At 46.6% G+C, this 22,918-nt stretch overlaps 1 protein-coding gene across 1 annotated transcript in view; it reads left to right on the top strand.

The window, feature by feature from the left end:
- The window catches only part of ARHGEF12 (Rho guanine nucleotide exchange factor 12), a 506,356-nt gene that overhangs the window by 295,466 nt on the left and 187,972 nt on the right, over nt 1–22,918 (top strand). The window contains exon 20 of the mRNA XM_082273891.1: nt 19,464–19,578. Coding sequence (XP_082130017.1) covers nt 19,464–19,578 — 115 coding nt within the window. The remainder of the gene's footprint in view (nt 1–19,463; nt 19,579–22,918) is intronic.

The raw sequence follows: 22,918 nt of genomic DNA, 5'->3' as shown, positions 1-22,918 counted from the left end.
GCCTACGAGCGCGTGCAGGCCATAGCTCCGCGCTGGGTCGGCCGCGACATAGTCCCACTGGACGGGGACTGACCCTGCGAGTTAAACGTCTCGCTGAAACGCCAAAGACCATGAGTCACGGCGCCCGTATTGGTCGACAGCCCTCCTACCTCGGTGGAGAGGGGTACTGTCAGGAGTTGGCGCCCGCCTGGTTCCGGTATGGTGAGTAGTGTGTTCCCCCTTTCCCCCTGACGGGTCTTGTGGTGAACGCGGTCCCCTCTCTGTAATGGTAAGGATGGGTTCCCCTCTATCCTACAACATGTCACAGATCCCCCTAATTGAGTATGATTTTTGTGTACAAGAAGCCAGGAGGCTTGGTTTGGGAGCTGACAATCTAATTGTAAAGATGTGTAAATGATTGTAGTCAGTGGCAGTACTAGAACTTTACTGTGATAGTATAAGGTATCCTACCTGTCAGTAGCCACAGGGCGATGTCTATACATGTATACTGCATTCCAGATCATTCCTCCAGCTAAGCAGCGGACCGCATACGGCCCGCTGGGGTCCGGTACCTCCGACCACGCTGACCACCATGAGGGTGAAGGGTTGTGAGGCCGAGATCCTTCTGCAGACATGCCGCTATTCTGTGCAGGCCGCCGCCATTGTCTGGTAGATCGCACGAGGCCGCCATTTTGGTGTAGCCTCGTGTCTCCAGCATGGGGGCGGCCATGTTTGAGGTGACTCAAACACCTCATGGAGCCAGGGGGAGGAGCCGGCAGGCATGTTAAGGGGCGGAGCCGCCTCTTTTACCCAGGAAATAGGGCCAAAGACTTCCTGTCTGTAACAAGACAAGCACTGAGCAAGCTGATGAAAACTTCTGTGCATCAGGGATGAGCCTTGGGGTCTGTCTGTCTCTCTGTGGGGTCCAAAAAGGCAGGTAACACTGAGGGGCGCTGTTGCGACTGGGGGACACAAAAAAAAAAAAAAAGTCATTTTTTGTCGCTGGCAAGTGTCTAATCATTGACCCTGCCGCATAGGTATCCCCACCTGATCCCCTCAAGGTGGCCGCAGGACCCTCCAGTACCCCACTTGTTTTTAATGCATTATCGGCAATTTTGGAGTCTTTGGTATCCCGGGTGGAGGTGGCCTGTCAGGGACGGGGGTCAAGTAGCGACCCCCGCCTACCCCTATTGTTTATCAGATACTTCAGATACTTCAGATACGGATTCGGAACTGGTCAATGCAGTTGCAGGTCCCTCTTAGGGGGCTGTTGTCTCAGGTAATATCTCCTCAGCAGTGAGGAGCACGTTTCTGCCTCCGCCATAGCACAAGAGTGGTGGATGCACTAGTTGTGTCCGTCCGGGAAACCTTTAGTCTTGAGGTTACACCGGCAGAGGTAGCTGAGACTGAGATTCCTTTTTGGTACTTGTTAGCCTACCAAAAGGGCAAAGGATTTTCCTTTACCCAAATGGGGTCGTTTTGAAACTAACCCCTGTTATTTCCAAACGCATGGCTAGGTGCTATCCGTTTAAAGAATTTCTCTTTATAGGATAGACGGTACCACCTGCTGTCTTGCCACAGACTGTTAGGAGAAAAAGACCTCGTAACTAACGAGGACCTTCCTTTTCTGCTCATATAGAGTTGTTCGTTCCGCGAGGGCGGGCGATAAGGCGAAACCCTCCAAAGCCCCTTTAGAGGGGTTTCAAAGGGCGCTGGTCGGGTAAACAAAGAGTCCGGCTCAGCCAAGCCTGAAGAATATAGCCTGATGCGCCCCTACCCATCTCTGGGGTGGGGGGGGGGATGTCTTCACCGGTTTCTGGAGGACACAGGATCGAGTTTCGATCACTTCCACCGGTGCGATTCTGCCCTTCTAACATTGAACGGTTTCAGGGGTTCTATTCGAACCTATTCACAATGCCCAGGAAAGAGGGCAAGGTGCGTCCAAATCTGGACTTGGGAAGAAATAGAGTCCATCCGTACAGTGGTGGCCTCCCTGCATAAAAGAGATTTCCTGGCGTCCATAGACATATAGGATGCCTATCTTTATATCCCCATCATCGCAGGACATCAGCGTTTTTTCGCTTTCCCAAAGATCATCCCTGGTTCCCACTAGGAGACTGAACTATCTGGGCCTAAGGTTGGATACATCCTGGGCAAGAGAGTTTCTCCTTGCTGGGAAACTCCAGAAGGTTCAGTCAACGATTCGGATGTTGCTGTCCGTCAATTGGCTGGGACTGATGGTGGCCTTCTTAGAGGCAGTACCGTATACCCAGTCTCATACCCGAATTCTCCTGAAGGAGATTCTTTTTTAATGGAATCAGAATTCCGATTCCCTGGACAATCGGATCCGGTTGAGCGAGCGGACCAGGAAGTCTCCGATGCTCAACCAGGGGAAGTCATTTCTTCCGATAGTATCCAGATTACCAATAAGGGTATCGGAACTGAGAGCGATCAGATTTTGTCTGATTTACTGGATCGAGCAGCTCTAGAGCAGCCCGATTCGTATCCAATCGCATATGGCCTCTTCATCCAGAGGTTTTTTCCCTAGCTGTCCCTTCATTGGGACATCCCGGATGTGGATCTTTTGGCACCTTGGCCTAACAGGAAGGTGCGGAGGTTTGTAGCTCGCGCCACGATCCTCTAGCGGACGCAGCAGAAACGCTGATCGCCCCGTGGGGGCAGTATCAGCTACGGCATGCCTTCCATCCTCTCAAGTTGCTGCGGGAACTTCTTCGCAGGATAGAGGTGGAGGGAATTCCAGTTATTCTGGAAATTCTGGATTGACCTCGTCAAGCCTGGTACGCCGACTTGGCGAGGCTAGTCGCGGACGTTCCTTGGAGACTTCCTCTCAGGGAGGATTTGCAGTCTCGGGGACCGATCTTCCATCTTGCTTTACAGTCGCTGGCTTAATGGCCTGGCCATTGAGACCCAGGCACTGAAGGACAAGGGAGTGTCAGCTTCAGTTATTCCTACCTCCAGTTAAAGCAAGGAAAGCGACTTCCAGCACATGGAAGTCTTATATTGCATGGTGTGAATCTATTGGATTTCCCCCACAGACCTATTCGGTGACCCGAATTTTGGTCTGTCTGCAACAAGGGGTTGAGCAGAAACTATCCTTGAGCACGATCAAGGGTCAGGTTTTCGGCGTTAGCAATCTTCTTTCAAGAAACCTTTGGCTAATCATTCCTTGGTGCGGAATTTCATCCAGGGGGTGCGACATCTGGCTCCGCCAGTGCGCGCACCCTTACCGCCTGGTATCTTAATTTAGTGTGGTCAGTTCTTCAGAAACTTCTCTTTGAAGATATTAGGGAGATTCCCTTGCTTACATTCCCAGAAGGTGGCCTTCTTGGTGGCCATTACTTCTCTACGCAGGGTGTCAGAACTGGCCGCATTATCCTGTCGTTCCCCAGATCTGGTGGTTCATAGGGATAAGGTGGTTCTTCTACCGAATCCATCCTTCCTTCCTAAAGTGGTTTTCGTAAGACGGACTCACTTTTTGTGATCACGGATAGCCCTTGAAGGGGGTTGCCTGTGTCTGCCGCGACCATATCTACATGGATCAGTCAGACGGTGGTACAGGCTTATTCTATTAAGGGTCGGAATCCTCCGTTCCCTGTTAGGGCGCACTTCACTCGAGCGCTCAGTACTTCCTGGGCCTTTCGCCATCAGGCGTCAGTGGTCCAGGTATGTAAAGCGGCCACCTGCTCGTCGGTACATACCTTTACAAAATTTTATAAAATTGATGTGATGGCATCGGCGGATGCCTCATTTGGCCGCAAGATTTTGCAGGCCGCAATTTGAGGAGACCGGTGGTCTACCTCGAGGGTTTTTTTCTGTTTGAAAATGTTTTTGTTGAGTCTCATCATTAAGGATGAGCATTGTAAACTTCTAGTTGGCACCGGTTGGGCCTTCTAGATTTGGATTTGATTTCCATTTTTCCACCCCTCATTTGTGATACTGCTCTGGGACTTCCCGAAGGTGCTGTATCACCGAGGACTACGTCTGTCAATGAGCGATAGAGAAAAATGGATTTTTGTAAAATCTTACCGTAAAATCCTTTTCTCTTAGCTCATTGACAGACGTAGTACCCGCCCCTCTGTTTTTTTGAGTGGGGTTGGGTTAAATTCTCTAAAGACTGCTTTTATGACATAACTGATTTGCTGAGGCAGAGAGAGAGAGAGGATATACCCTCTGGGACTGCCCCTAGGGTGTGGCCAGAGCATTTTATTTCCTGTCTAGTCCTACTCCTGTGGAGGCAACATAACCCGAAGGTGCTGTATCACAGAGGACTACGTCTGTCAATGAGCTAAGAGAAAAGGATTTTACGGTAAGATTTTACAAAAATCCATTTTTTGTCCTTAGCAGTGAAAAAATGGACTCTAAGCAGAACATCCCGTGGAACATTGCCCTCCAGGAACGCTGGTTTGGGCAGCCTTTGGATCCGGTCAATAAGAAGTTCCGATTCATGCAGAGTAGGAACCAGCATTTTGAATAGAAAGGTAACATGCTGCAGCAATTGCTCAGAGGAGATCGCTTCAGATATGCCTCGCAGCTTTATGTTGTTGCGTCTGGAGCGATCCTCCAGATCCGCCACTTTATTCTTCAACCAGGAGATTTCTTCTGTTTGAGTATTCAGGCGGTCTATGACCGAGTTGATGGTTTCAGCATGAGTATGCACAGACTGTTCTACTGAGCCAATTCTGGACCCCAAGGCAGAAATCTCTGCAGTGATTTGTTGTGTCTGTTGTCTCATATCAGCCTGCATGGAAGACTGCAAGGAGAACAGCATGGCTCTCTCTGCTGATTCTGATATGGGGTTTCCCCCAGTGGATTGCTGAGCAGGCTGGGCTGTGACTGAGGGTAGCTGCAGTGCCAGAATAGAAGGGGGGATAGTAGTGTCCATACCTGAACCTTCGTTTACTCCAGGGGGCGATTCCCTCCTCTGCCTTCTTTTGGCTGGGCTCCTGGAGGTCGGTGATGGAGGGGAGGGTGATCCCGAGGAAGGACCGCTGTCCGGGTTCCCTATCACCCTGTGCTGCGGGTGTAGCGGTTTCAGTGGAGGGAGTTTATTAATTGGTCCCGCTCCCTGCTTGTCGCTCCGAGCGGGTCCTGGTCCGCCGCCACCACCATTTTGGTGCAGCCCATGTGCCTGAGAGATGAAGAAGCCAGACAGCTTGTTAAGCTGATCGGTCTCCTCCTTGTTGCGGGTCATATCGGCGGCTTCAGCGGGCACTCACCGAGCGGTACGGCGGGTCGTAGGAGCAGAAGCAGCCCTGAATGCGGCGTGTGTCTTAGGGTGGCTGGCGGAGCAGACTCAAAGGACGTCCATCTTCCGCGCCGGTAGCCACGCCCCCTCCCACCAGTTGCCTTCTTGAAACTGATAGTTTATTGTGCAGCATTGGATTTTATATCCATAGATACCAAACACAGGCTAGCTCAAAGTAACCTCTGACCCGTAAGGCATCTGACAGCTAGCTTGCCTTACATAGGAGCTAAAGTGGTCATGTATGATCTCGTTCTGTTCAGTATTTTATTTTGCATTTAGCTATACACTTTCTAGAGACATATCTTGTTTGTGTTTAAAGTTATGAATTTGTGTGTGAATGTGTTCAATTAACAGAGTTCTTGAATGGCTCTGTTTTACGACCCATCAGCCGTTATCCTTCTTTGCCCGGTTATGGCTTTACAACCGGCCTGAGTATCAGAACAGATATCCGTCCAGACATCTGTTTAGATAGCGGCTTGTTTGAAGTCGAAACTCTCTGCATTCCAGGAATTATTTAGCTCGGGGAGGGGGCTGTGTGAGTGAGGGTCTTTTGTAAACTGTCATGGCGTCCTATAAGCAAATCGAACAACATGTCCGCCTCGTTCTGTGTCTAATACAGGTGATCACTACAACCTTATCTAGCAGAATGTCAAAAAGCACTCAGTAGAGCCATTTAGGGCAGATTCTAGTTTCTACCTTTGTCTGACTAGCCTACTGTGCTATTCTTCCAGCCAGTGGACTAAACAGGAAAAACAATCTAGCATACAAGTGATGTGGATGCAGAAATTACCCCACTGGGACAATGTTTTCTGAAAGCATAGACTGTCCACTGTAAGTGTACATTGACACACAGGCTGAGTAGTCATAGACCCGGAGTTGTAGGCTGGTGCCTCCAGGTGATTGGACACTGACAAGCTTTTGAGGACATGACCCCTGGGCGTCCCCCTGTAATTTTGAGAGAGTCCTTAATTTTTTGCTAGTGTCCTAAGGTGACAGACATCTTATTCCTTATGAAGAAACCACTCTTGGCCTAACAAGTTTATTATTTTCTCCTCAGACTCTTCACTGTCATCTTCTGCAACAGCAGAAGCAGTGCATACGATCCTGTTGCTGTTCAGAGTCTGCCTCTCCCTTGAACCTCTCGAAGTCAATAGTCTTCTGTTGGAAGATAAACCCAGATTTTTATTTGTGGACATTGTTTCTTCATGTTTTGGATAGTTACTGCTTGGATGCCTGACGGCTAACTGTAGCTCTCACCTTAAGCCTTAAAATTGGGCATGTTTTTAATTTATCCTTCCTTTCCTTTCTGTTGTTACTGCACCTCGTTGTGTGCTTAGCCCCAGATTGTTAAGGTTCCTCACACCCTGGGACCTTTGTTTCCTGTGTTCATAGGACCTTGTTTTTGGGAGTTCTTTTCCCTTTTTTTTTTCTTTTTCTTTCAAGGAGCCTAAGAAGATGGATTTTTACGGTAAATACAAATCATGTTTTTAATTTTTTAATGTTCTGTCTTTTAGCGAGTGATTTCCCCATCAGATACCCATGAAATGGACAGAAGATTAGAAGAAAATTTGTGTAGACAAAAATATTTGACAGTGGTTTGAGTGTGGACACAGCAATAAAGGTTTGCTGGTTCCAATCTTCCTACTATCCAAAGACTAGCCAATTTTTTATGTTTTTTTTTTTATTTTTAATGTGCAATGAAACTATGTTACCACAAGTACTACATTATCTTGAACCGCCATACACCACCAATTCTGCCACACCTGCCTGGAGTAATGCTTAGTAAAATGTATGCAGTGCTTCTTTAGCATGAGATGCAAAAGCTAAAAGTTAAATCTTACAAAATTATATTTTTTCTGTGGTCCCACATTCATGTGGGTTGTCCCGCATTCATGGTGGCTGGTTGTGTAGCAATGCCATGAATAAAACTAGGTTAATGTTGCTATAATGTTTGGTGCTAGGTTTTATCTATGTTGTTTATTCTGATATAACAAATCCTGCTGATAGAGAAGGGTACAAACTTATGCATCTGGAATCCTTGATATTTCCAAAGCAGACTGTCCAGTATAAAGTGAAAACCCCCTTGCTGCCAAAAGTGTAAATGAGCCCAAAATATTTTTCTGTTTTGTTATCTGTGTTAAATATATTTTTCTCTTACGTCCTCAGACAGTCGCCGCCTCCTCTAAGTCATCCCTGTTGGGTATTGTCTTCCCATCCGCAGGAATACAGGAATAGCTAGGCATATAGACTTAGTCCAAAGACAAAAGGCATTAGCATATACACACCCATGGGGGCTGTCCCATCTGGTCAATACCCCCCCTGCATCACCACTCCCAACTCAGTTTTAATCTGCCTAGCGTCAGGAATAGTCAGGCTTCCCTTGTGCTGGGGCTTCAGTCTCAGCCTTCCTAATCTTTTATTTGATTTTCTTTGAAATTGTCAGTTTTTTTTCCTTTACTGTACTAGCTGTTTATTTTGTCAGCTTCTAGTGTTAGTCTTCTCTTCGGGTGAAGATGGATCATGCGGTGCTGAGATTCGGACTGACCGCCCTGGTTCTCCAGAGCAAAAGGGTCAGATGGACCCCCCAGCCCGCCATCGAGCGTTCAGCTATGGTTCGCCCTGGCATTACGAACGACCCATCCCTGTTCGCTACAGGGATGCAGCCGTGAGGTGGATACCTCACAGGACTCATCTGCAGTGCTGCAGCGTCATGTCCCTGGCTCACGGCACTCCCTGTCAGATGAGGACAGAGGTTTTCCGTGCATGGAGGCTCCCTACGCCATCTGGTACAGGTAAGTACTTTTCTGTGTGGGGCCTCTGTTTGGGGTGGCAGTCTGTGTTGCTGTGTGTTCCCCGTGTCTGTGCCTGTGTGACTCCCTGTGCGATCCCTGCGGGGATCGCTTGTGCAGATCTGTATGTTGACTGGGGGTCCCTGTCCCACCTAGGTGCACTGTTGGGGGTGCAGACGTTTGTGCGGCGACCGCAGCGGTGCATTTTCGCGCGGTCCGCCATCTTTACTATGGGCACACATGTATAGCTCCTCTGGGGCGATCAAGCATGTAATTTTGGTGCCATCCGCCGCCATTTTGTGGGTGGTGGAACGATCGGTCCGGCCGCATGTCGGTGGCCATTTTGGCGTAGCCTCCAATGCATTCCTATGGGGCAGCCATTTTCCCGGGGTCTGGCATATAGTCCAGCCCTCTCCAGCAGCACTTCCTTTCCATCAGCAGCAAGGACACTGGTAGCAACGCTCTGCGGGCTCTGCAGGTTATCACTCTCAATTTCCCTCTGTATATCGCTTCTGGCTCAGTTTCTTTTCTCCTTTGGGGGTCTTTCATCACTGTAGCTGTAGCGGTGGGCTGCGCACACCGCAGCGCTCTTAAAGGGGACAGTACACCGTTTTTTGCACTGTAGTTTGTTCTGATAACTTGAGTCATGGATTCTCAGGAAAGCAAGTTTCCTCCAGCTTTAGTGGGGGGCCCCAGTTCTCCTGTGGCTCCGCTGCGACCCGATCTGGCTGCTGTAGTAGCGACTTTGGTGGCAAATATGGAAATGCTGATGTCTGAACGGGCTGCGAGAAAGAGGCCCAGGTTGTCTCTCTCTTCTGATTCAGATGGGGATATGGCTGCTGCGAGCGTGCCCTTTTCAGGGTCCCGCTCATCCTTGGACCCCCCGGGGTCTGAGGGGGAGGCTGAAATGGAGGGTGTTGACACATCCTCCCCAGGGTCACCTGAAGAACGGGCGACCATGGATGAGTTAATTGTTTCTGTTAAGGAAACCTTGCATTTAGAGGATGAGCCCTGTCCTCCGGGCGTTGTGTCCTCATTTGGGACGCACAGGACCCGCAAGTCTGCGCAGGTTTTTCCCTGCCCAGCGGAATTCCATTACACTGTTAATGAAATGTGGCACACGTTGAAACGTCCATTCCTGGTACCTAGTCGGTTCAAATTGCTTTATCCTTTTGCGCCGGCTACGGAATCACGATGGTGTGTGCCTCCACAGGTGGATCACACTGTGGCCGTGTTGAACAAGGCTACCTTGGTTCCTACTGAGGATACCCCTGTTTTCCGGGATCCCACGGACCGGCGGTTAGTCTCTTGCTCGCCATTCCTATACGGTGGCGGGTTCATTGCTCAAACCCGTTTTCGCGTCCGTTCTGGTGGCTCAGGCGGTGGCTGATTGGACTAAGATGCTTAGGAGCAATCTCGTGTCTGATGACGTGCCGCCTGCCCGACTGGAAATGGTGGATCAGATCCACCAAGGAGTCATGTACTTGTGTGATGCAGCCTTAAATGAGGCTCCCTTGGTGGCTCGCCTCTCTAGTGTCGTGGTACTTAACCGGCGACTGATATGGCTGAAGAGCTGGTTGGCCGACCAGTCCTCGAGGAAAACTGTTGCTGTTTTCCCCTATGCCGGCTCTCGCCTTTTTGGCGAGGCGTTGGACACCCTGGTGAAAGGCGTCACGGGGGGGCAAGAGCACTATGCTGCCCCAGAACTCGAAGAACAAGTCTTTCCGAGGCAAGCGGGGTTCTGCGCCTAGATCCAATCAGGGTTCCTTTCGTGCCTTTCGGAACCAATCCAAGGGCAAGCCCTTCAAGACTCAGGGCAACCAGAAGAAGCCCTGGGCGGGTAAGCAGAAGGCCGGCAATGCCGGCTCGGCGGGTCAATCCGCCTCTGCCTGAAGGGGCGCCCTCACCCGTTTCAGGGGTGGGGGGACGTTTGCGTGGTTTCCTCCAACCTTGGCTGCTCCGGATATCGGACAGGTGGGTTCAGGAAATCGTTCGATCAGGTTACAAGATCAAATTCCTTTCCCGGCCGGCGGACAGATTCTTTCCCTCCAGTCTCCATCTGCGTCCGGGGCGTCTGCAGGACTTGCATCAAGCGATGCAGGACCTGCTTGCTCAGGGAGTGATTGTCCCGCTGCCTCATCGGGACAGGTTTCGGGGGTTTTATTCGAATCTGTTCACTGTGCCCAGGAAGGAGGGCAAAGTGCGTCCTATTCTGGACCTGAAAGCGCTGAACCGCTTCGCGCGTGTTCGGAAGTTTCGAATGGAGTCTCTCCGTTTCGGTTGTGGCCTCCTTGAGTCCAGGAGAATTCCTGGCTTCGATAGATCTGAAGGATGCGTACCTGCACATCCCCATTTTCGAGGGTCATCAGCGGTACCTTCGGTTTGCTATCGCAGAGGACCACTACCAGTTTGTGGCGTTACCTTTCGGTCTCGCTTCGGCACCAAGGGTGTTTACCAAGGTGTTGGCGCCGGTTCTAGGCCTGCTGCGGGCCCAGGGCATTGCGGTCCTGGGATACCTGGACGATCTGCTTCTGAGATCACGTGCCAGCCAGGACCTTGTGCTCGATCTGCCCATCACGGTACAGACGCTCCAGGAGTTCGGATGGACCATCAACGTTCAAAAATCAGCGTTGTCTCCATCGCTTCGCCTTCCCTATCTGGGGATGGTTCTGGACTCTGCTCGGGCAAAGGTGTTCTTGCCGGAGGACAAGCTCCGGACTTTGCGGGACAAACTCAGGTCCCTCGGGGACAATCCTTCCTCGTCACTCAGGACCTGCATGCGGGGCCTGGGGTTGATGGTGTCGGCCTTCGAGGCGATTCCCTTTGCCCAGTTCCACACGTGGGCTCTCCAGACGGAGATCCTGGCCAGGTGGGACAGACTACCTCAGTCCTTGGATGTCTCCTTGAGTCGCCAGACCAGATTGGCTCTTCTATGGTGGATCCAGTCCCCGTCGGTGGCGTAAGGCAAGTCCTTCTGTCCGTTGGTGTGGACAGTGGTTACCACGGACGCCAGCCTGTTGGGCTGGGGTGGAGACCTGGGCAACCTGTCTGCCCAGGGCACTTGGTCTGAGGAGCAGTCCTCCCTCCCGATAAATGTGCTGGAATTACGAGCGATAAAACTCTCTCTTCCAGTGGTCGGACTGTCTCCGGGGCCTGCCTGTTCGCATACAGACGGACAATGATACCGCGGTGGCTTACATCAACCACCAGGGAGGCACCAAGAGTGCTCGAGCGGCCCGGGAGGTGACCGACATTCTGTCTTGGGCCGAGACTCATGTCCCGGCGATCTCAGCAGTTCACATTCCGGGTGTGGAAAATTGGCAGGCCGACTATCTGAGCCGCCAGACCCTGGACCAGGGGGAACGGTCCCTACACCCGGAGGTCTTTCAGATGCTGTGTGGGAGGTGGGGATCCCCAGACGTGGATCTGTTCGCATCCCAGCTAAATCGAAAGGTGGAAAGGTTCGTGGCAAGAACGGATGCCTCGGATGCGTTGGTGGCCCCTTGGCATCAGTATCGTCTGATGTACGCCTTTCTTCCGATTCAGTTACTATCCCGGTTCCTTTGCAGATTGGTCTCGGAACCGCACATGGTGCTTCTGGTGGCGCCGGACTGGCCTCGCCGGTCCTGGTACGCAGACGTTCACCTGGCAGTGGCGCCTCCGTGGCGTCTGTCTCTGCGGGAAAATCTCCTGTCTCAAGGTCCAATCTTCCATCCTGCTTTACAGTCGCTGGCTTTAACGGCCTGGCTGTTGAGGCCCATGTCTTGAAGGACAAGGGTCTATCCCCTGAGGTTATCCCTACCCTAATCAAGGCTAGGAAATCCTCCTCTGGTAAGATCTATTACCGTACCTGGAAAGCCTATTTCGCCTGGTGTGAGTCCAGGGGGTTCTCCCCTCGTTCTTACTCGGTGTCGAGAATCTTGACTTTCCTCCAGTCTGGAGTGGATCAGCGCCTGGCGCTGGCCACGATAAAGGGCCAGGTGTCTGCACTGGCTGTCCTTTTCCAACGCCCTGTGGCGTCTCATTCCTTGGTGCGCACCTTCATTCAAGGTGTGCGACATTTGGCTCCTCCCAGGAAGGAGCCTTTACCTCCATGGGACTTGAACTTGGTTCTGTCCGCGTTACAGCGTGCTCCCTTTGAAAACATCAGGGAGATATAGTTGCCTCTGCTGTCGAAAAAGGTTGCTTTTCTGGTGGTGATTACTTCGGCTTGCAGAGTGTCGGAGCTGGCGGGGTTGTCTTGCCGCTCCCCTTACTTGATAATTCACAAGGATAAGGTGGTTTTGCGACCACCCCCATCCTTCCTTCCCAAGGTGATCTCTGAATTTCACCTTAATGAGGACATTGTCCTGCCTTCGCTTTGTACGAAGCCTAAACTTCCAAAGGAGATTGCCTTGCATTCCTTGGATGTTGTCAGGGCGATCAGGGTTTACCTGTCTACGGAATCCTTTCGGAAGAAGGATTCCCTCTTTGTCCTTCCTGAGGGATCTCGGAAGGGCATGGCTGTGTCCGCAGCAACTATTGCCAAATGGATCAGACAGACCATTGAGCAGGCTTACGCCTTGAAGGAACGGGTTCCGCCCTTCCCTGTTAAGGTGCACTCTACCAGGTCTTTGAGTGCATCCTGGGCCTATTGGCATCGGGCCTCGGTGGCCCAGGTGTGCAAGGCGGCGACTTGGTCGTCGGTGCACACTTTTTCCAAGTTCTACAAAGTAGACGTTCTGGCATCAGCTGATGCTTCTTTTGGCCGCAAAGTTCTCAGTGCGGCAGTGCCATGATGGACCCTTGAATTTTTCTCTGGGTCCCTGGCTGTTGTCATTTGCTTTCCTGGGCTGTTGCTCCTGTTGAGCATTGTTTTTTTCTGTTGCCCATTTGGTTCTATTACGGTGCATATAAGATTCCTTTCTCTGATGTGGGTACTGCGTTGCCTTTTCTACGGTTGCGTCTCCCACCCCTCATGTCTATACTGCTTTGGGACATCCCAACAGTGATGACTTAGAGGAGGCGGTGACTGTCGGAGAACGTAAGAGAAAACGGAATTTTTGTAAAATCTTACCTGTAAAATTCCTTTCTCTGAGTCCTCCGACAGTCGCCGCCCCCGCCCCTCTTTTGGGATACTTATTACCTACTGCTATGCTACCAAACTGAGTTGGGAGTGGTGATGCAGGGGGGGTATTGACCAGATGGGACAGCCCCCATGGGTGTGTATATGCTAATGTCTTTTGTCTTTGGACTAAGTCTATATGCCTAGCTATTCCTGTATTCCTGCGGATGGGAAGACAGTACCCAACAGTGATGACTTAGAGGAGGCGGCGACTGTCGGAGGACTTGGAGAAAGGAATTTTACAGGTAAGATTTTACAAAAATTCTGTTATTCTTTATCACATTGCAAAATTTTTAGCATGGTGAGTACCAACTTAGAAGTGTTAAATGCTGTCAGATTTTTAGGGTTTCTAGAGAACATGGGAACTACACTTCTTCAGGCGGGACATCATTCCGTGTTTGCAAATACAGAGCTTAAAGCGGTATTAAACCCAAAAACAATATTTATAATATTGCAGCCTACCAATTTTTAGATGTGATGACTGCATTCTTTTTTAGGCCTTCTTTCTTCTATTTTCATCTGGTGATCCGGCCAGAAAGTCTGTTTTTTTTTTAAAGGAAAAAGCACTCTCCCAGAGGTATGAGTTTATAGGGGATACCCATTCAACACTGACAGGGGTGCTTGCAACGATCAACTTTATGTAAAACCTTTATCCCAAATGGAAAAAGTTTGCTATAACTTCTTGTGAAACTTGAGTTTGTCTTCAATGTGCGAGTTTATTTAAATCTGCTAATACATCTTACACTCCCCCCAGACTGACAATTTTTCTTTCTGCTATGCCCCTGTGCTTCTTTATCCAGAGTGGGGGCACTTTAATACAGGAGGTGTGTTAATGGCCAGATCACCAGGTGAAAACACAGGGGAAAAAGCCTAAAAAAATTAAATGAATGTACCCACCACCTTTGATTGGTAAGCTGCAGTATATAACGGTTTTTGTTTTGGGTTTAACACAGCTGTGTTTTGTAAAGGCTCAAGGTTTTTCACCTTCATCCATTCTATGCATGAGGGTAAAAAACCACCTGTGTGCAGGGCCCCCCCCCCCGAATACTCACCTGAGCCCAATCTTGATCCAGTGATGTGCAGCTCTCTTGAGTTTCGTCCCCCCTCATTGGCTGAGACAGCTGCTGTCAATCACAGCCAGTGAGTCAATGGGGAATGGGCGGGGGTGAGCCGTGCTTGGTGTGTAAATGGACACACAGAGCAGCAGCTTGGGAGACCCCATTGCAAGCAGCAGATATGGAGGCAGGAGAGAGGGGCCAAGAATGCCAGCAGAGGACCCTAGAAGAGGAGGATTGGGGCTGCTCTGTGCATAACAACTGCACATAGCAGGTAAGTATAACATGTTTGGTATTAAAAAAATAAAACTGCCTGTAATATCACTTTAAAGTGTCCATAAACAAACATTTTTAGGGGTCATTGGAATTAATAGCTCTTGCTGTGACCTCATTGTTTTTGTGAATTAGTATGATCTAAAAAAAGGTCTTCCCGTTTCAGAATTAGAGCCCATTCACACTAGCGCGACTTGTGAGGCAACTTGTGTTGCCCCAGGTAGCTTGACATAACAAAAGCAATGTTAATCAATCAGTGCCATCTTAATTGGCACTACTGAAGTTGCTCCGACTTCAGAAAAGGGTCCTGTACTACTTTGAGGCGACCTGTGATCCGACTGTCCCATATACTTCAATGGGAGTTGCCTCCTTATCTTAATTGACACGACTTGTTATCAGACTTTCCAGGAAGAAGAGAGAGATTAGCCAGGTATTCCCCTCAGACAAAGTCGCCTGTCTCTTCAAAGTAGTGCACAAGTCTCTTCCAAGTCTCTTCCAAGTCTCTTCCAAGTCTCTTCCAAGTCTCTTCCAAGTCTCTTCCAAGTCTCTTCCAAGTCTCTTCCAAGTCTCTTCCAAGTCTCTTCCAAGTCTCTTCCAAGTCTCTTCCAAGTCTCTTCCAAGTCTCTTCCAAGTCTCTAAACAAGTCTCTTCCAAGTCTCTAAACAAGTTTCTTCAAGTCACGGGGCGACTTTCTGGTAGTGGTAGTGTGAACCAGCTCTTACAGTGTTATTTATTCTGAGCTATGGTCTTCTGTATTGCAACTCTCACTATAAATGCCTCCGTTCTTCCCGTGGAGGCTTATTTAAAAGTTATTTAATGCTAATATTCACAACGTTGTTCAAATAAATTTACATTTATTTAAAGTACATCTCTAGCTTAAACTTTTTTTTGTTTTACATAGACTAGGGATAAAACCCATGTCAGTTTTATATTTTGCTTATTTTGAGTTTATCCTAATAGGGTGCTTTGCCTTTACTTCCTTTTACAGAGAGACAACAGGAAGTGAAAGGAAATCCCCTACATTTGTCACAAAAACAGTTCCCATTGGAAGATTTCCCTTTAAATTCATAGACAACCCTATTATGTGCTTCCTACCACTTATTGGAGGGGGTTTCAAACACTTTAATGTTCTAACCAGATCTTTCAAAAAAAGTTGTTAAAGAGGCACTTTTTTTTTTTTTTTTTTTTCACTACAACCCCAATTCCAAAAATGTTTGGGACGCTGTGTAAAATCTTCATTAAAAACAGAATGCTATGATTTGCAAATCTCATAAACCCATATTATATTCACAATCGAAAACACATAGAATGTCAAAACTGCGAAAAAGTAAAATTTTAAGAAACAAGGTAATTTTAAAATTGATGGCAGCAACCCCTCTCAAAAAAGTTGGGACAGGGCTATTTTTAACACTGTGTAGCACCCCCTTTTCTTTGCAAGTACTCTGTAAATGTCTGGGGACTGAGGAGACCAGTTGCTGGAGTTTTGGGAGAGGAATGTTCCATTCTTGCCTGATATAGTATTCTATCTCCTCAACAGTCCTTGGTCTCCATTGTATTTTTGTTTAAAGAAGTGCTAAATAGCCTAGACATCCAAAAGCCCTTTGATAGCGTTACTTGCAAATACTTATCCACCCTTTTGCATCATTATGGATTTCAACATGGATTTTTTTCATATATTTCAAATTCTTTATACTACTCAGACAAAGATTTGCTTACCAGGTTCTAATTCAGAGTTCTTTAGAGTAGGCAGGGGCACTTATCAGGTTGTCCCCTGTCCCCTCTTTTGTTTGCCTTAGCCATGAAACCGATGGCTACAGTTATCTTACTAAGCCTTGGCAATAAAGACTATCTTAATTCAAACTCAAAACAAACTCAGTATGTAGGCAGATGACATGTTACGGTTTTTTACACAACCTACAATCTCACTGCCCAATTTACTAAAAACTTTACAAGAATTTTCAATGCTGTCTGGCCTTTATATTTCTACATCCATTGGAATGCCTCAGATTCTCAATTTAGAGTTTTACATGATTTGTTTAAATTTACTTGGTCGTTGGAGTCTCTCTCGTATATCGGGATCCGTCTTGCTCTTGATTTACAGTCTGTTCTCGAATAATTATTCACCCTTGGATTGTACACTTAGGAATATGCTTAAAATGTAGTTATTTACCATATTTCTTTTGTAGGTAGGGTCACAGGCACTAAAATGACGATTCTTCCAAAATTGTTATATCTCTTTAGAGCTCTTCCCATTAGATTGGACAAAGCCTAACTTTTAAAACAAAGTTAATAAATTTATAAGGGGCAGTTCCCACGCTTTCTTATATTAACATGATTTTATGTAGGTTGCAACAAAGGGGGTCTCCGACCTAATTTTTGGCTCTAATACTTAGCCTCCTGGTTTTCACAAATTGCCCAATTTATCAGTCTAAAGTCCCCTGGTTTAAGTTTTTACAGTAGTTCTATTCACCCATGTTTTCTCCCAGGTTTTTTTTTTATCTAAAGGGTCTCACTGCAGGACCTAGCTCCTTTGAATAACTCAGTCCCACAATCCTTTCAGCTTTGGCACTGTTACAAGCAGAAATTCTCATTGCTTTCTTTAGCGCCACCCCAAGCATCCTTCCTAAGTTACCTGACCTTTCCCCCTGGTTTTCTGGGCGCATTAGACTATTCCTGGTGGAAAACCAACTGATTATTACTTTTGCCTAACTTTCTACAAAACTCCACATTTTATCTCTTTCTCATCTCTTTAGACATCGCCCCATGTCCCCCATAGGGAACAGTTCCAGTTTTTTTTCAAATCAGACATTTTTACTCTACTCACAATACATTGACCGATGTCACACATCCAACATTTTATGAACATCTACTGTATATCATAAACCCCTAGGGTGGAGGGGTCTTATCTTAGAGATTTACAACTGATTAGCAAGTACAGACCCCCAAGCTACGCTTTTTTACATGAATAAATGGGAATCTGATTGTTAAATAGTATTCCCTATGGAAGAATGTATTGGAAACCTTCCGAAATGTATCAGTTCCCTCACAATCCGTGAGACTACGATCAAACTTTTTACCAGATGGTACTTTACCCCTGTTAAGTTGGATACAATTTTTTCATTAACCTGTTTTTGGGGATCCCCATTGCCTGGCTTTTTCCCACATTTTTTGGGAGTGCGAGAGAGTTACTCCTGTTTTGCATAAATTGGAGGATTTTTCTTTGAGTATAGTTGGTAGCCCCATTCACCTCACAATAGCTGCTTACTCTTTGCTTCCATTCCATAGATTAATGTCCCTCATACTAGACTTATAGATACTATTTGTTTTTGTATTCATTGTATTCATATAGCCTTACATTGGAAAACTTTCTCTGTCCCTTTCGCACAAATTAAAACAAGAGTAAACTCCATGAACTACTATAATAGCAAATGGGATCCCTGGTTTGAACATTGTAACGTATTTCACTTATTTCCTGAGTATTTAGGTAGCTTTCTTCATTACACTTTTTTGATATGTTGATTACTGTATAACTTGGCTATATCACCTTATGTTGGCATTGGTACTATGGTTTGACTGTAATGTCTTTATCTATTTCACCTACCTTATTTTTTATACTTAATGTGATGGTTGTCAATTATTTTGTGGATTCAGCAATCTTATCTGTTGTTTGTACTATATTTTTGTGATTGTATTTTTTTGTGTACCACCATTTTATACGCAATACAAGTTTGTAAACAAAAAAGATGTGCCAAATATTTTCAATTGGTGAAATATCAGGACTGTAGGCAGGCCAGTTAAGCACCCAGACTCTTCTGCTATGAAGCAATAGTGTTTTTTATGGATGCAGCATGCAGTGTAGCATTGTCCTGCTGAAATATGCAAAGCCTTCCCTGAAAAAGACATTGGATGGGCGCATATGCTGCTGTAAAAACTGGATATATCTTTCAGCAATAATGGTACCTTTCCAGATGTGCAGGTTGCCCTTTCCATGTGCACTAATGCATGCCTATACCTCCAGAGATGCATTCTTTTGAACTGAGCACTAACTACAAGCCAGAAGAACCCTCTCTTTAGTCTGGAAGACACATGCCCTTGGTTGTCAAAAAGAGTGTCAGATTTTGATTTGTCTGACCATGGAATAGTTTTCCACTTTGCAACAGACCATTTTAAATGAGTTTTAACTCAGAAGATGACAGCGTTTCTGGATCATGTTTAGATATGGCTTTGCATGCAAAAGCTTTACCTTGTAGTTTTGGATGGGATGACAAACGGTGTACAGACAATGATTTTTGGAAGTATTCCTGAGCCTGTGCAGTGATGTCCATCACAGAATCATGCCTGTTTTATTGCCGTCTGAGGGCTCAAAGATCACAGGCATCCAATATTGCGTTTCGACCTTGTCCCTTGCGCACAAAGATTTCTCCAGAATCTTGATGATAAATACTGTAGTTGATGATATATTTAGAGTCTTAGCAGTTTTACATTGAGGAACATTGACAAGTTTTAGACCCAGCTTTTCACAGATTGGTGAACCTCTCTCTCTTCCTAGCTATACTTCTGAGACTTTTTAAGATGCCCTTTTTATACCCGGTCATGTTACTGAGCACTTTTCCAGCTTGATGTTGCCCTCTCCCAACTTTTTTGAGACGTGTCGCTGCCATCGGTTTCAAAATGACCTTGTTCTTTCCTAAAATGGTACATTTTCACAGTTTAAATATTTAATATGTTTTCTGTTTTCTGGTGTGTATAAAATATGGTTTTATGAGATTTGTAAATCATTGCATTTTCTTTATATGTAGATTTTACACAGTGTCCCAACTTCTTGAAATTGGGTTTGTACTTATATTTTTAAAAATCACCGTTTAACAGGTTTAAAATTACATGTCCTGAAAAGGAAACGTTCTTAAAAAAAAATCTGTTTTCTCAGAGGTCAATACATTGTATTTCTTTGTATGATTTACTTTTTGACAATTTTTTATTTCTTCATGTCTCAAAAGTGGCACCATACAGTATGTGATCCTGACCTACATGAAACATCTTGGCGTGAAAGTGAAGGAACCTAGGATACTTGAACACAGAAGGGGCCGTATTGGTTTCTTACCAAAAATTAAGGTATTAATTGGTTTAGAGGAAATGTTGCCTGTCTTATGAAATTACTTACTGCTTATAGTCTTTATATCTACATTTAAATTACCTGTGCTTTGTTTAGTATTAAGAGAAGCTGGGAAACACAAAATCTATCCCATTTTAAAATGAGACCATTAATTCTGCCATGTCATCAGGCAGCTGCAAATTCTTACATTAAATCGCTCCACCTTTAAACATCCAGTTTGAAAACATGTAAAAAGTAAGAATGCCTGTATTGAAAAATGTTGAACAATTCTCTAAAACAGATTAATATTGTCACTTTATACAGTCAAGCTAACAAAAAAAAATGGTTGAGTAGGTTGTGCTGCAGATGCTCATTGCTTTCTATATATGTTATTTACCGATTAGCCATAACTTTACGACTATCCTCCAAAACAGTCCATGTTGCTATGCTATCAAAACAGCCTTGGCCTGTCAAGACATGGACTCCACTAGACTGAAGGTATGCTGTTATATCTAGTACAAGCCGTCAGTAGCAAATCCTTTAAGTCCTAAAGGTTGTGAGGTGGGTCTCCCATGGATCAGGCTGGTTTTTCCAGCACATTCCACAAATGCTCGATTGGATTGAGATCTGGAGAATTTGGAGGACAAGTCAGCAGCTTGAACTCATTGTTCTGTTCCTCATATCATTCTTGAACCATTTTTGAAATGTGCATTATCCTGCTGAAAGAGGCCACTGCCATCAGGGAATATGGTTTCCATAAAGAAGTGTACTTGGTAAACATCAATTTTTATGTAGGTGATACATGTCAATTAACATTTACATAAATGGCAGGACCCAAGGTTTCCCAGCAGTCTTCTGTTGAAAGCATCAAGTTGCCTTCTGCCCATACTGTATCCGGAGAAGCACACCCACCCAACCAGCTATCCACATGTTGTAAAAGAAAATGTGATCTATCAGACCAGACCACCTGTTCAGATGTGCACTGGTCCATTGTAGGTGCTTTTGGCTGTGGATATTAGTCAGCATGGGCACCATGACTGGTCTGCAGCTAAGCAGCCCCATACACCACAAACGGCAATGCCCTTTTTTCTGCTTTAAACACTACTTCAGGGGCAACAAGTTAACTTGCTGCCTAATATATCCCACGCAGTTTCAGATGAAAAAGGTATGAGTATACCTGTGCTAAGGTGCTATAAAAAAAAAAGTGCTTGATATCTGTTGCCTAGGTTATGTGTAAAGGTGCATACACCCCAATCATTGTAGTAGTATGCACTTATACACATCTAGATCCTGAGAGATCTTACACAAGAGGTAGTTTCATCCGCAATACACTTTTTTTGAAAGGGTTACATAATATATAAAAATTACACACTAAACAGTATTTCCAACACATTAACCGTATAAGTCCCTTGGCTTATATGATATTTACAAATTACCCAAAATAGCCACATTTACAATACAATGCATGTACAAGCAGGGAGTAAGAGCCGGTTCACACTGCCGCGACCATCGGTCGCCCCATGTCGGAGCGACTTTTTACGGCAATTTTACTGCGACTTCAGCGCGACTTGTGAATTATTTTGCGCGACTTGTCTGACAGACGACTTTGTATTTGGCCAATCAGAATATGATGTGTTGTGACCTAATTCCCCTTTTCTGTTTTTTTTTTTTTTTTTTTTTTTACTCATTTCCTCATTGCCCACCAGTGCCACGTATCAGTGTCCACCAGTGCCACTGCCCACCAGTGCCACGTATGTGTCCACCAGTGCCACATATCAGTGTCACAAATCGGTGTCCACCAGTGCCATGTTTCAGTGCCACGAATCGGTGTCCACCAGTGCCACATATCAGTGCCACGTATCAGTGTCCACCAGTGCCACATATCAGTGCCACGAATCAGTGTCCACCAGTGCCACGTATCAATGTCCACCAGTGCCACTAATCAGTGTCCACCAGTGCCACATATCAGTGCCACTAATCAGTGTCCACCAGTGCCACATATCAGTGCCACTAATCAGTGTCCACCAGTGCCACGTATCAGTGCCCACCAGTGCCACGTATTAGTGCCACTAATCAGTGTCCACCAGTGCCACATATCAGTGCCACGTATTAGTGCCACTAATCAGTGTCCACCAGTGCCACATATCAGTGCCACTAATCAGTGTCCACCAGTGCCACATATCAGTGCCACTAATCAGTGTCCACCAGTGCCACATATCAGTGTCCACCAGTGCCACAAATCAGTGTCCACCAGTGCCACGTATCAGTGCCCACCAGTGCCACGTATCAGTGCCACTAATCAGTCTCCACCAGTGCCACGTATCAGTGCCACGAATCAGTGTCCACCAGTATATATATTAGGGCTGGGCGATATATCTGAAAACTGTATCACGATATCAGTGTTTCATATCGGTCGATATCGATAATTATTGATATTTTTTATTACCCATTTAAAATAAGGACCAGGAGTAAAATGTTACATTTAAACATTTTTATTTTAAACTTAACCTTCCTCTTTTGGTAACCTAGCAACTAGGGCTGGGCGGGGAGGGAGGAGAGCTCACTGTGTGGAGGGAGGACTGAGGAGGAGAAGCGCTGTATATGTGTGTCTGACACTCTGACGGACCAGGACCAATGCCGCGCCTGGATGTGACGTCAGCTGCGGGCTGTACAGGGGCTGCGCTGTGATAGGTACAGAGAACAGAACTCCCCAGTAACCGGCCACCTTTTTTAGTTCAAATTGAAAGTACTATTTTTTTTTTTTCAAACTCGTTTTTTGTACAATTGTTTTTTTCGCCTTTTTCTGCTTGTGCAGCCAGCCCCCGCGTAACTACACACACCCTGGGGCTCCAGCCAGCTCGTAGTCCGCCGCACAGGAACCGAACTCCCCAGTAACGGACCCACCGCCCGCAGCTGACGTCACATCCAGGCGCTGCGGCGCGCTGTGATAGGTACAGAGAACTCCCCGGCCTGGATGTGACGTCAGCTGCCGGGAGAGGAAACGGGCGGTGCATCTGTACAGGCCAGGGGCTGTGATAGGATAGTACCTATCCTATCACAGCCCCTGGCCTGTACAGACGCACTGCCCGCTTCCTCTCCCGGCAGCTGACTGAGTGAAGTTACGCGGGGTGTGGCTGCACAAGCGGAAAAGTGTGTAGTTACGCGGGGGCTGGCTGCACAAGCGGAAAAAGGCGAAAAAAACATAGTACTTTCAAGTTCTAATATCGAACGTTTTATCGTTCAATTTTTTTATTGCTATCGATCACGTGACTATCGCGATACATATCGGTATCGTTTTATCGCCCAGCCCTAATATATATATATATATATATATATATATATATATATATATACCATATA

This window comes from Pelophylax lessonae, assembly GCF_965119305.1.
Source record: "Pelophylax lessonae genome assembly, chromosome: 12".
NCBI lineage: Eukaryota > Metazoa > Chordata > Amphibia > Anura > Ranidae > Pelophylax > Pelophylax lessonae.
This window is presented reverse-complemented; position numbering and strand designations above follow the sequence as displayed.